Source organism: Medicago sativa, chromosome 8, assembly GCF_051527215.1.
Source record: "Medicago sativa cultivar Bolivia chromosome 8, Bolivia_mono, whole genome shotgun sequence".
NCBI lineage: Eukaryota > Viridiplantae > Streptophyta > Magnoliopsida > Fabales > Fabaceae > Medicago > Medicago sativa.
This window is the reverse complement of record NC_140756.1, coordinates 89,658,322-89,673,794: the sequence shown is the minus strand read 5'-3', so window position 1 is coordinate 89,673,794 and position 15,473 is coordinate 89,658,322. Positions and strand designations below refer to the sequence as shown.

The 15,473-nt window shown below is 35.7% G+C and overlaps 1 protein-coding gene across 1 annotated transcript; it reads right to left on the bottom strand.

Moving 5' to 3' along the window:
• Window positions 1-5,588: 5,588 nt before the first annotated feature.
• LOC146903056 (uncharacterized) lies at window positions 5,589-7,253 on the bottom strand. The gene has a single exon (XM_085737193.1). The coding sequence runs from the start codon at window positions 7,251-7,253 to the stop codon at window positions 5,589-5,591; it is 1,665 nt and encodes a 554-aa protein (XP_085593319.1).
• Window positions 7,254-15,473: the final 8,220 nt, after the last annotated feature.

Below are 15,473 nucleotides of genomic sequence, written 5' to 3'. Positions count from 1 at the left end.
TTCGACCAAAAATAAAATTATGAACAAAATCAATTTGTTTCCAAAAATGAATGATGATGCATCTCTAATTTTGGCAAATCATTTAGTAATTATTAATATACTACCCATAAAAAGTATTATACCCACGCATTTAGATGAGATGGTAAAAATTTCTTTCAGTTTAACGGTTCTAAATTTAATACACTTACGAAAATGTGGTAGTGTCATATTATATATCTCTTGAGAGAATTTTGCTCTCTAGTCCTAACCGCCTCAAGGAGGATTGGTTTTCTGAGTTGCGCGTAGAGATACCTAGTTTTATATATATATATATATATATATATATATATATATATATATATATATATATATATATATATATATATATATAGGGGTTTGCTAGGATACACCCACTAGTTTTTATTAAGGTGTGTTTTAGCAAAGATATAACTAAAAAGTTGTTAAATACACCTTAAGGTGAATGTTGCTAAAACACACCTTCTAAAAAATAAGTGGGTGTATGTTAGCAACTCCTATAGGCATTTGCTAGGATACACCCACTTATTTTTTAGAAGGTGTGTTTTAGCAAGTTATAACTAAAAAGTAGTTAAATACACCTTAAGGTGTAGCTTGCTAAAACACTCCCACATAAAAACTAGTGGGTGTGTTCTAGCAAATCCCATATATATATATATATATATATATATATATATATATATATATATATATATATATATATATAGGGGTTTGCTAGGATACACCCACTAGATTTTATTAAGGTGTGTTTTAGCAAAAATATAACTAAAAAGTTGTTAAATACACCTTAAGGTGAATGTTGCTAAAACACACCTTCTAAAAAATAAGTGGGTGTATGTTAGCAACTCCTATAGGCATTTGCTAGGATACACCCACTTATTTTTTAGAAGATGTGTTTTAGCAAGTTATAACTAAAAAGTAGTTAAATACACCTTAAGGTGTAACTTGCTAAAACACTCCCACATAAAAACTAGTGGGTGTGTTCTAGCAAATCCCTTAGAAACTTTATTGGAAATATTTTCTTTATAATCTCATACGATTTTCGAAGAAACTTTAAGGTGTAAGCCACGTGGACGTACAAGTCATTAAATGAAATACAATTTGTTTTTAGAAATTATTTGATTTTGTTATGAATCAAACTGATGGTGGTAATTAATGGTTTGCTTTCTTTTCTTTTTACAAAAAATTAAGTGCAATGATATTCTAACAACCAAAAATCAACAACTTTCGTGACAACCACCAATTTTCAAAAGAAAAGTAGATAGTGACACGGAAACCAAAGCAATAGAGAGAGAAAGTAAAAAGATAATGTGAGTATGAGAGATAAAGTTGTCACATAGGTTGTCACAAAATGGTTGTTAGAATATCATTTCTCAAAATTAATGGTTTAGTTTTTTTTATAAAGTTGTCTTTTTTTTTTTTTTTTGGTTACAAAGCTAAAAAAAGAAGGAAAAAACAACAGAAAAAAAGAAAAAGCCTAAGCTCTATGGAAGGTAACTCCCATGGCGTCGTTCTTAATCAGAGGAAGGAGATCACTTGGAGTAGTATCATAGATAGAAAATTCTTCATTCGAAGCAGCACCGAGCTTAGCTAAAAAATCAGCACATTGGTTTCCTTCTCTAAGACAATGATGAATGGTGAAATTCCTTGTGGACAAGAGATCCTTGATGTCTTGAATTAGAACAGCATAAGCATGATAGATGGGGGCATGCTCAGTGAGGAGATGAATGGAGAGCATGGAGTCCGAGTAACAAATCATTTCATCAATACCAGAATCTATGGCCAGAAGAATACCCCGATGAATCGCTGTAAGCTCAGCGAATAAAATGTCCGAGCTGGTTGCGAGATAACCTGAGAAGCCTTTAATGAATAGGCCTGCATAGTTCCTGATGATTCCTCCAAATCCAGCCCGAATAGGAGCTCCTAAGCAGCTACCATCAACGTTGAGCACAAAACAATTTACATTGCTGCTGTTCCAGCGAACCAGTCGCTCAGGTTTGGAGACGGCTTCAGAATGCAGAGCTGTTTGAATTGTTGCCACAGTGTTTTGAATGTGGAGCTTAATTCGAGTAGGGGACCAGGGATCAGCACTGAGACACGTTTGATTTCTTTGCCTCCATGACCACCAAAGACCGGCCAGGAAGGTGGTAGAACGAGCGCCAGCAGCATGGCTTTTAATCCAGGTTGAAGCGGCGCCTTCGGTATAGAACTCCTGATCCGTGAAGCCAATTTGGAGCCAAATAGATTTAGAATGACTGCAGTCCCGAAGGCAGTGAAGCAGCGTTTCTTCTTCATTCCCGCATCTAGAGCAAATGGCAGAGTTAGCAATGTTGCGATGGTGCAGTAGAGATAGAGTCGGAACTGCGTTGTGGCAAGCGAGCCAAATCAGGAGTTTGAACTTTTCAGGAACTTTCAGACGCCATATCCAAGCCCAAGAAACCATGTGAGGAGGATTGTTAGTGGTTACCGTATTGTCGAGTAGCCAAGAGTAGCCACTCTTAGCGGTATAGATGCCATTAATGTTTTCTTTCCAAATGAATGTGTCTTGGACTCTATCGTTGAAAGTAATGCGATAGTTGTTAATGAAAGCAGCAATTGCCTGGGGAAGTGTGGTATAGAGAGCCTGAGTGGGTTGTCCATTATAAGTGAGAACATCTTTAACCGTAAGTTGGAGATCATGAATATCTATGATGGGGACAAGAGAGCCAATGAGCCCGTGGGGGCTCCAATGATTGAACCAAAAAGAAGAAGATCCAGAACCTGCACGCCAGACATAGCCACTATGGAGGATATCTTTAGCCTTGATAATGGAGGACCAGGTGGGGGAGCAGTTGTACTTGGCGGTGGCATGTAGGATGTTTGGCCCTGATGTGTATTTATTGGAGAGAATGTTAACCCACAATTTGTCTGTTGATTGCACCATATCCCATACAAGTTTCCCTAGCAAACTTGTGTTGGCATTTCTTGCTGTTCGAATGCCTAATCCACCAACACTCTTTGGACTGGTGACTTTTTTCCAATTCACCAAGTGTATTCCTTTATTATTCGAGCCTTTCCAAAGGAAGTTCCTAGTTGTCTGGTCAATGCTATCACAAATATTTTGGGGGAGCCAATTAATCTGCATATAGTAGGTAGGAATGGATGAAAGGACAGAAGATGCAAGAGTCAATCTACCTGCTCTGTTAAGAAGTCTGCTTTTCCAAGCGGACAACCGAGTTTGCATTTTTTCAATGATGAAGTTGAAATCACTTTTTTTAGGTCTGCCTTGAAGCATAGGGAAACCCAAATACTTTCCAAGAGAATTTGTGCTTTGGATTCCAGAGATGGAGGTGAGGCTAGTGATTTTGCCATGAGGAGTACCTGAAGAATAGTAAGCTCGCGACTTAGAGATGTTGATTTTCAAACCAGATGCTCGGCTGAATCTTTCAAAGAGATTATGAATGAAGTGAAATTGAGATCTCTTCGCTTTGGTGAAGAGGAGAACATCATCTGCAAAGAGAAGGTGAGAAACCTGGGGTCCCCCATTTGTAAGTTGGATCGGTTCCCATCTCCCTTGGTTGACAGCGGAGGTGATAGCAACAGAGAGTTTTTCCATGCAAAGGATGAATAGGTAAGGGGACAAAGGGTCACCTTGTCGAAGACCATGGGTAGGCTTGAAAGGAGGAAGCTTGTTTCCATTCCATAAAATTGAGTAGCTTGATGAAGAAACACAATGCATGATAAGCTTGATAGTGATGTCTGGGAATCCAAAATCATGGAGGCAGATGTTGAGAAAATCCCAATTGACGTTATCGAAGGCTTTTTCCAAATCCAACTTGAAAGCTACAAATCCCTTCTGCTTTTTTGAGCGCTTCATAAAGTGAATTATTTCCTGCAAAACAATAGAATTATCTGAAGTACCCCTACCAGGCAAAAAACTGCTTTGGTAGGGGCCAATAATGTTAGTGAGAATAGGTCTTAGCCGGTGAACCAATACCTTTGTGATTATTTTGTAAATGACGTTGCAAAGGCTAATGGGTCTGAAGTCTTTATAAGTAGTGGGTGGGTCAATTTTTGGAATGAGCGCAATGAGAGAGTTTGAGATCTCTGGATCAAAGTAACCATTCTGGAAAGCTGCTTGAACCATTTGGAAAACATCATCACCAACGATGTGCCAGTATTGTTTGAAGAAAATGCAATGGAAACCATCGGGACCAGGGGCTTTGTAGGGCTTCATGGAATTGAGGGCAGCGAACACTTCAGGTTTGGTGATAGGGGAGGTTAAAGCAATTTTCCCCTCGGCATCAATTGATGGGTGGGCGCCTTCGTTGAACATGCGGTCATGTATAGGTTGATTACCACAGAAGAAATTTTTGAAATAGTTTTGAGCCTCATTTTGAAGAGTATCGCTATCGGAGGACCAAGTGCCACATGGAAGCTTGAGTCTATGTATACGGTTTCTTTTCCTTCTGATTATGGTTTGAGCGTGGAAGAAAGCGGTGTTTTTGTCTCCAAATTTGATCCACTTGTCTCTAGATTTTTGGAAAAGGATGTGGTTGTATTCTTGTTGGAGTTCTTTTTCAAGGAGGGAATGGCGAGCTGAATCAACTCTTTCAAGATAATTCTGAATGCCTTTGAGGCGGTTTTCTATATGCTTCTTTCTTTGGAAAATGTTGCCAAAAACTTCATGGTTGAAAGTGATGGAATTTTCCTTAACTTTATTCAGTGACGCAGTGATGGTGGGGAGGTGCCAAGAATTTTTAACCAGGTCCGCATAGTCATGGTGATCAATCCAGGCAGCTTCGAAACGGAAAGGTCTCGGACCTCTAGCTAACGGAAGACCACCAAAGCGAAGGAGAAGCGGGTTATGGTCAGAATGAAGCCTACACAATACTTCAACAAAAGCTTCAGGAAAAGCCATGCGCCAGTCAACATTTGCGAGACTTCGATCAAGTTTTTTAGAGATAATGCGGATACCATTGTTGTTTCTGTGCCAAGTAAACCGACCGCCAGTGGTTGTAAGGTCAAGAAGGCTGCAGGTAGTCATGAAGTTTGAGAAAGTGGCGGCCCTGTTGTGATGGAAGATGCCACCTCTTTGGTCACTGGGAAGGAGGGTTTCATTGAAATCACCTATGAGCATCCAAGGGCCATTAATGTTTTGGTTGATGTTCATAAGGTGGGTCCAGAGGCTAGGGCGAAGGGTATGGTTAGGGCTAGCATATATACATGTGCAGATGGTGCTTGTACTTCCACGGTTGATAGTGAAGGTTATTGAGTGGTGGTTAGAATCAATAACATTAGTATCAATGTTCATGGCTGAAAGTTTCAGAAGCCAAATACCTCCAGAGTGGCCATTTGCTTCGATGATATGAATGGGTGTGTAACCGGTGTTGGTCCAAAAGGTGGAGACTCTATTAAACGGAACATGAGTTTCGTAAATTGCCATGAGAGTTGGGTTGTATTTTCTCATCAAATCTTTCAAATGTCTTTTTGCATTGCTGTTTTGAGCCCCTCTAATATTCCAAGAGAGGATTGAGATATCTTGGAGAGCCTCCATAACCAAAGACATTGATGAAAAACGGTGGATAGAACAATTACGTAACCATGTCCTCGTCATGGGCATGCTGTAAATCCTGGTCACTGTCAGTAGAGATAAAGGTGTCATGCTTGTCAGTAGAGATAAAGGTGTCATGCTGGTCCCTTTCATTGGTGTCACGGTTTTGAGTTTCATTGGGGTTGTTAGGTGCTGGTTCTGTTTGAGTATGTAGGCTAGAAATAACTTCATTGTGGTTTATGTGTTGAGCATGAATAGGCGAGCTAGTGTTTATATCAATGTGGTTTAATTTTTGAGCATGGGCAGGTATATTACGTGCAGGAGGGACATGTTTGTGTGAGTCATTAGTGGCTTTTTGGCTGTTGGAGATTTGAGGGAATTTTTTGGCCACGTAGGTGTTCTTTATTGGAGCTTTGTGAGTTGCTATTATTGGCATATGATTGTCAGTCAAGTTATCATGATCATGCCTGGGCCGTTTTGTTACCTTGGGGATATGGAGGGCATGTGGCTGGTCATGAAAGGCAGGGCGAGCTAGAGCAGTCTGGTTATGTGGGGCGGTTTTGTTGGAATCAGTGATATTAGCTAGGGCATTAAAGCGGTTTCCTTTGGGTGTAATGGTTTTGGAGGAGAATAAAGTGGTGTTATTGGGGACTCTCTTTTTTCTAGTAACAACAAGCCAATCACCATGAAGTTCATTATTCTCTCCAGCATTACAAATTATTCTATCATCATTAGCTAATGATTCTTGAGTGAAAACAGTAATTGCCTTACCGTTTTGAGATTCCGGAATCAATTGAGAGTCAATGCTGTTGGGACCTGGTTGTTGCGGCTTCTGACTGTCTTCATGGAAGTTAGTTTCGGCTGGTTGTGATGGTGGCATGGTGGTGTTGTTTTTTGCCGGCATGGTGGAGCAGTTTCTTCCCAGGTGTCCGTAGCATCCACAGCTAGTGCAAATAAGATGAAGCCCCTCGTACTGGACTTTATACCAATGTCCGTTGACCCAAATTTTTCCTACGACCGGCAAAGTGAGATCAATTTCAACACAAACCCTTGCAAATTTTCCACGTTCAATTTTCAGGGTGTTTGTGTCAACTTTGATGGGGCGGCCAAGAGCAGACGCCATGGCTAAGAGGAAACTCTCATCATAATACACAAGATTCAATCCTGGAAATCTTACCCAGACGATTGTTTTGTCTACTTTGGCAGTTGGAGAAGCAAATTCCGGTGTCCAGTGTGCGACTGCAAGACAGTGGTCGAAAATTAGCCATGGGCCTCCGGTTATGACTTTTTCTTTATCTGCCGCTTCATCGAATTTCACCATAAAGAATCCGTTATCAATGTCCATGATTTCGAATCCTCCTTGGGTTCTCCATGTTTTTTGTAGGCGCTCTCTCATGGTGTGGTATCCGATATTCTTCCCTAGCAGCTTAACAACAATAGCGTCCTTCCATGGTGTACAAAGTTCTTGGAAGACTGCTGGTTCCAGGTGAACCTTTGGTAACAACCGATTGCCATTCTCATGTTCAATGCGGACAAGCTTTTTCTCGATCATGTCTTCTTTTTCGCGAATTAGGGTTTCTTGTGAAGGTCCAAGCAGTTTATCACGGAAAGAAATCTTTGGGGGCGGTTGTTGGTGGGGATCAGGTGGCTTTTCGGTGGCTGGAAGGGTTTGGTTACTCTGTGCAGAGAAAACAAACGAGCTCATCGCACTCATTAGGGTTACTTTTCCTTGATTACATCTATATTGGTTAAATTTATAAAGTTGTCTAGTTGTTAGAGTTTCATTTTTAAGGTAAATAAGTGGTGAATTTAGGGTTCAAATTCCAACCTTACATGTATAAATTATAATATAATATCCCTACTAACTTAACAATGTTTACCAGGAATCAGAAAATTAATTCTTATGTGCAACAATTACATATATATATATATATATATATATATATATATATATATATGGTTTGCTAGGATACACCCACTAGTTTTTATTAAGGTGTGTTTTAGCAAAGATATAACTAAAAAGTTGTTAAATACACCTTAAGGTGAATGTTGCTAAAACATACATTCTAAAAAATAAGTGGGTGTATGTTAGCAACTCCTATAGGCATTTGCTAGGATACACCCACTTATTTTTTAGAAGGTGTGTTTTAGCAAGTTATAACTAAAAAGTAGTTAAATACACCTTAAGGTGTAGCTTGCTAAAACACTCCCACATAAAAACTAGTGGGTGTGTTCTAGCAAATCCCTTCAATAAAAGCATAGATAAGTTTTGTCATATTCAACAAAAACAAAACTTAACGAAGTATAAATATCTAGGGGTGCTCAAAACCAAACAAACCCGATAAAAAACCGCAAATTGAATCAGCTTAAATCAAAACCGTAAAAAATCACATTTGGTTTGGATGTGATCGGTTCTTTTTTTGAGTCAACCTCACGGTTTGATTTAGTTTGCCGTTTTTATTTTACCAACCGAACTAAACCGCAACATTTACTAATCGAACCACACCAAACTGCAACATAAGAGAAATATTAATTAAACTTAGGAAAATGCTAGATATCAAGAATGATTTTATCAAGAAAAATTCAAGAATGACATGGCAGAATAATCACCATTAGATTTCAGTCCCACCACCCCATGATTTCCGCACCACCCCATGATTTCCGGTCAAGTTGAGATTTTATTGGCTAACATTAATTTCAGGACAATTTCTTGATAAAATCTAAGGGTGATTATTCTGTCATGTCATTCTTGAATCTTTCTTGATAAAATCTTTCTTGATATATAGCATTGCTCTTAAACTTATGTCACCAACTTAATACTCGTAGAAACTCAATGAGAGCTTTTAGAGAATGACATATTTTTTCCTCTTGTTAAGTTTCTTCTTTGTTTTTTATTTTAAAAATGTATTTATGTGTTTTAGTTTGATGCTACTAACTTTTGAAGATTTGTATGTTAGATATATTGTAAATCACAAAAACTCAACGAAAATTTTTAGAAGATGATAAAATTTTAGTCTTTTGCATTTCTTAACGGAATTATTTTTTGTGTGTATGTTTTTAATTTGGTCTATGTTGATGACAATATTGTTCGACAAAAATAAAATTGTAATGTTTGATGAAATTTGAAAGTTGTTTTTACCTTTTTAACTTTTGCTTTTAATGTTGGAAACATAAAATTGTATTGTGTCATAAAAAGTTGCAACAACCGAACCAATCCAACTGCATTGGTTTGATTTAGTTTGGTTCAATTTTTATTTTAAAAGTCAACTGAACCAAATCAAACCGCATGTTTTTTTTATCTTGCGGTTGAGATTACTTTTAACGTTTATTTTATTCGGTAATATCCAATAAGATATCCGTTTATTTTATTTGGTAATATCCATTAAGATATCCGCTCGTGTCCGTGTCGAATTTTATGCGTGGGTATCTACGTGTGCGAATTATTTTGTCATCCCTAATATCCTGGGGAGGTAAGTAAAATATAAAACATGTTCTAATAAGATTCAAACTCGGATTTTATCAACTATTCGTCGTAATTATTTGAGTCGAATCATTTGATTAAAAAAATAAATAATTCTCTTTATAAATTGTGCACTATACTTTGAAAATTCCATTTTTAGTCGTCTACATCATGTGCGGTGATCGAACTATCGAAAAACACATATCATGGTTATGATGGAGAGCTTCAGCTATGCACAAATAAACATGCAAATATGGATCTAGATCACCTGCTGTAACTACTTCACATAGTTTCTCGCAGTAGTTGATTTTTTGGTGGTGGTCGGGGTTCAAACAGTCCAACAATAGAAAAGTGTTTCAACGGTTCAAATTTGTTTGACCAATTTTCAAACGGTTTGTTCTCAACCACTCGAACGGCCAAGATGTTACAACACCAAATCTTGTTCCGTGTTATATGCAACCAACAAAAGAAAATCAATACACTTATAATTTAGTCATCGATAAATTTATCTCGAGTAAATCACCAATTTGGTCCTTATCTTTATACCAAATTCTCAAATTGGTCCTTGACTCTATTAATAACTCAAAATGGTCACTGTCTTTGTCAAACATTTCTCAGATTGGTCCCCGACTCTATTAGTTGTTTTGTATTTTAAGTCATTAGCGTACCAAATAAGATCCAAGAGGCATTATGTCATTAACCATTAAATAATATTCGAAAGACTACCTGACTCTATTAGTTGTTTTATTTTAAGTCATTAGCGTACCAAATAAGATCCAAAAGGTTATGTCATTAACCACTAAATAATATTCGAAAGACATTGAGCCATCAACACTCCAAATACAAAACAACTGATAAAGTCATGGACCAATCTGAGAAACCTTTGAATAAAGACATGAACCATTTTGAGTCAGAGACTAATTTGAAAATTTGGTACAAAGACAGGGACCAATTTGATGATTTACTCGATTTATCTCTCTTACTAGAAGACAAAATTGACGCTTCCAAATTCATTTCTTCAAAACTCTATATCATTACTTTTGACCTTAATGGTTAGGTTAGTATTTGATTGGACGGCGGAAGTACTCCATTTTTCCATCTTATATCATTGATTTGATTTTCTTAGTTCGTGGTATGATCGTAACTACTTGAGTGTCCTTCTCTTCTAATCATGTACTAATAAAATAGGCCTATGATAAGTGGTTGATCGATATGGTGGACATGGACAACGTAATTGCCCTCCTCCGATAGAATTGATAATTAACAATAACTAAAATTAAAACAAATAAATAGAGCAATTTTCGATATGATAATTAACTATATTCCATAAAATTCAACAAAGGAAATATAAAATGTTTTAGAAGGCATCACCACAAACTTAGACAAAAGACTACAATACAAGTAAAGATTCAACTTAAAGAAAAAAAGACGAGAAACAAAAGCAACCATAAACAAACATTCTAAATAGCAAAGCTTCCTAAGACAAAAGCCACCACAACGCTGACCCCAACAGACCCACTCATCCTCGTAGAACCCGAACGATTTGGACTTGGCGCGGGAGCAGTCTTGCCGGTAGGACTTGGTGAAGGAGCATTCACTGCGGCAACCGTAGTTGATGACAATGAAATGCTGACAATCAAAATTGATACAATCAAAAGAAAAAGAAAACTAGATCTCGTCATTTCTTAGCTGTTCAAGGATTGAAATTGAAATGTGTGATTAGAGTGAGAGGTAATAGTGTTTATTTATAATGAGATGGCGTAGGCATTTCTTTCACAAAGGCTGATCCAACGTGTATGCAGTGAATGCTACCCTGCAAAATCGGACGCGTTTGTATTATTATGAACAAAATTTTCGACCAAAAATCAAATAAAATTATGAACAAAATCAATTCATTTCCAAAAAAGAATGGCACTGCATCCTTGATTTAAGCAAATCATTCAATAGTTAAGGTACCACGTATAAAATCGTATTGCATAAGTAAGCCATTAATTTTTTTTTTTTTTTGAAAGAAAGTAAGCCATTAATTACCACGCGCTTGATTCATCAACAAAATCAAATCATTTCTCCTTAAAAAAAAAAAAATCAAATCATTTCTCTTTCTAGAAATACCATTTAAAAAAATCATTTCTAAAAACAAATCGTATTTCATCTCTCATATAGGCAAAGACCCCGGAAATATTAATGACACTAAAAAAAAGAATAAATTTAATAATATATGTGTGAAATTTTCAACGAATTTTTTTATGGTGAAATTGCACATTTGGTCTCCTAAATAATTTATGAGTTTCGTTTTAGTCCCTCAAATTATATGCTTACATCAGTCAATTTAGTCTCACACCGTTAATTTTAACTCGAAACTTATTAAGTGGACCAACATTGTAATGGACCAACGGTAGACTTTATTAATTTATTTAATTTTAACACTTTGATCATTTTAAAACAAATGTTTAATTTTGTCTTTTTTTATTAAGAGGACCAAATGTGTAATTTAGTTTCTTTTTTTCTTTAATTGTACAACCTGTGTGCTCTTTTAAGAATTTTAATAAAAAATCAATTTGCCATTTTTTTAAAATCAATTTGCCATTAAAATTGACAAAAGCAAAAAGGAATGTAAATAACATTATCTAGAAGCTTGATGGAATCAACATACCTTTTTTTTTTTGGTGGCCGTGGTTTGAACCTCGGACTTTGCATATATTATGCATCGTTCATACCAACTGAGTTAAGTTCACGAGGACAATCAAGACACCTTTTAAAAAAAGTATTAAATTTTATATATATTAACTTGTTGTCTATATATTACTGTACAAAAAAAATTGTTGTCTATACATGCATATATAGTATTAGTAAATGAATAAAAAAAACGTATTAGTAGATGAATAAAAAAACTAAGCGTAATTAATTTAATTTGATTTGATTTGAATTCCATATGGGGTAATTTCACGTTACACAATAAATAATGTAATTTGCGCAACAATCAACAAGAATTCCGTAGTAGCAAGATGGATGTTTTTGCACTTGTAGAAGTGAATTAGAAACCGGGTTCGACTCTGGGTTCGACTCTCGGCTACAACATATAATTTTGATATTCGACTCTCGGCTACAACATATAATTTTAATTTTGATATAAAATATAATTTTGTTTTGATATAATTTTGATATAATAGGGCTTTTGTTTTGAGTTATTTGAGGATAATTTAAATACTTTGTTTTGATATAATTTTGATATAATAGGGCTTTTGTTTTGAGTTATTTGAGGATAATTTAAATACTCCCTCTGTTCTTATATGTAAACCCCTTTACATTTTTCACATTTATTAAGAAACTGACAACTAACCCGTGCTAAGCACGGGCCCCTGCTCCGCACCTTTACCTTTTTCACATTTATTAAGAAACTAGCAACTAACCCGTGCTAAGCATGGGCCCCTGCTCCGCACGGGCTAATTCGAAGGAGGGTGTGCATCAAATCACATTGCAATGTTATATGAATTGAGAAGATAAGAAAAAACTGATGATAAAGCCGACGTTAAAGATAAAAGGGAAAATTATTTTGACTTCCCTTGAGATTTTCTTAAATAACGCAGACACCCCTTCTAATTTTCCAAACACATCAATCTCTCTTCATATATCCATTTCAATAACTTTGTAAATATACAATTTAATTAGTCATTTTGGTTTGTTTGTATCAGCTTTCTCTTTTCACAAATAAGTTAAATGAAATGTTTTTCTCGCAATGGAGAAACAATAACAACATTTGTTTTTACCACCAAATAGAATCTAACATCGACAAATACAGAAGAGATCAAAAGAGAATATAGAAATGAGAAATTTTTTGGTGGATGGACATTGTAGTTGATCAATGAAAGAGAAATAATCTTCGATATATCCGTTTTATTACATTAGAGTTTAAAAATTAAACCACCTTGACCCAGGAACAATAAGTTGGAGAAAATTACCTACGTGAAAAATGGAAAGAAAAATGGTTGAAATACTTATATGAAGAAGTTAATTGCTCAAAATAAATGGAATTAAAGAAGTTTAAACCAGGCTATATGATGTAAGATTTTTCCTACACGTCATATAACTATGTACACGTGAGTATATATAGGATCGTTTCCACAGGGAGTTACGTTTAATCATAAGCATTTACACAATCGTTCACATTAAGGGTTTGGATATAATTTGTTTGTATGTAACACTATATCCATATTTGACATTTAAGTAAAAACGAGAGGGGATCGAACTATTTCGCTTGCGGTATAAGATAACGAGCAAGCATAACAGCAGCAATCTCTCGATCGATTAACAGACTCTAGCTTTATAACCAATATTATTACAATCATTTCTACAATATCCTTCGTGTCCAAAGCGACATCGTTATTTCGAGGTTATCGTTTAAACATTCGTGTCCAAATTCCTTAAACGATAACAAAGTCGATCGGATGACTTAATCGACCGTGTCCAGCCTGATTAAGTATCCGAAAGCATTAAAAGCTTGATTAAAAGTAATTATCAAAGGTTTACAAACTTGTCAAGAATGATATAACATAAGATAGATTGTTATTCTAGGTCTAGATTCAAGGGTTTGTGTCCAAATCATCTTGAATCTCTTTGAAAGCATTAAAAGCAAGAATAACAACAATATTGAATCATTAAGCTAGAACCTTATAAATTAAAAGATCAAAAGATTACATAATAGCTTGATTGTTACCTCAATACTACAAAGAAGGTTAGTTACATATAGACATGTAAACTAATGCAAGGAATGAAGGAAAGATGAAGATTCCATGCCAAGATCCTTGATGTCTCAATGAATCTAGGGTTGAATCTACTCCTTAATCACTTGCTTTGTGTTTCTCTCTATGAAATAGCTCTAACCTCTCTCTAGAAATGTGTAAAATGTTTCAATGGAATAGTGAATACCTAAAAGAGAGGTAAAATTGCTATTTAAATGGCCTGTGTTTTTGCACCTGCGCTAATAGCGCATCTCACGCTAATAGCGTGGTAAGGCGGCCTATAATTTGGCCAATGGGAGCCTGCCACGTTGTTCTTGCCCTGCTGCTACGCTCCAGCCACGCTAATAGCGTAGCTCTTCAAACCCAGCTTCTGCTTCCACGCTCCAGGTACGCATATAGCGTAGCTCTCTGGACATTGTACGCTAATAGCGCAGAATACGCTATTAGCGTACTCTTCAAGAGTGCTCCAGATCCACGCCCCAGGGGCGCTAATGGCGTATCCCTCTGACCTTTGGCATTTTTTCATCACGCCAATAGCGTAGGACACGCTAATGGCGTAGCTTCTTTGAACTTTGACATTTCTTGCTCCTTGCTTGTAATTTCCTGCACAAAAAGGGTAGACTAAGGCTCAAAAGCATAAATGACATATTAACACAATATTTGGAGTTTTCCATAGAGAATCTTGCAAAACAAGTCACTAAAACGCCTAAACTCCTATGCGAAATATATCACTTTTAAACACTTATCACTATACTATAAGAGAATTGCTTGTCAATTTGAGAAAAAAAGGGAGATTAGTATTTAGTTAAAAAATAGAGCGGGTGTTTGTGTTATTTAAGAAGATCTTAAGGGAGGTTATTGTAATTCTATGTAAAAATATTTAAAATAGTAAAGATTTCATTATTGATAAAGATGTCGTTACGAGTCCCGGGTATAAATTGTACAACTGTATTATTTACTGTGATGACGGTCGATGCATTAATTATTTTTCGCAGAGGTTCACTTTTCATTTTTTTTTGTAACATGGTTTCGCGCCCGTATATGGGTTTTCTAGGTTGCGCCCGTGATTAGTGAATTTTTGTTAGGATAAATTTGGGTCGATCCACTTGATCTGATTTATTATGTGATATCCCCGTTTTGGGTTGTGCATGAGTCAGGTCTAATGCCCTCAAACTCTTTATCTATTTCTTTTTATTTAATATAATTTTTCTTTTGACTAAGAAAAAATAAAGAAAAAACAAAGGCAAATTATTTTTAGAAAAGAAGCAATCTTGAAAATGTCTAATTTTTTGAAAAATAGATATATGCCTTGTAATAAATATTTTGTAACTTTCTTGAAGTTATGTTATTTTTTTTTAAGAATGAATTTTTGTTATTTTGTGATTATCAATCAGATATAATTGAATGTTAGCGCAATAAAAAGCGCGGGAAAAAACTTTTTGTTGCAAAATAACATCAATCTTTTGAAATTTATGTTCTCTCTCAGCTAAATAGGTTCTTTTGTTACAAAAGAAACAAAAAGATAAATATAAGTTGAGGTGTCAAAATATTAAAATGTGGCAAAATTGTGTTTTTATTAATCATTAACTATCATAATTAGAGAAAGATAATAGATTGTATTTGTTTTTTTCAATTCTTTAGATTTTTTTTGTTTGACAAACTCTTTAGATATTTAAAAGTTGAATTATAAGAAAATTTGTATTGATCGAGATTAAGATTAAGTTTG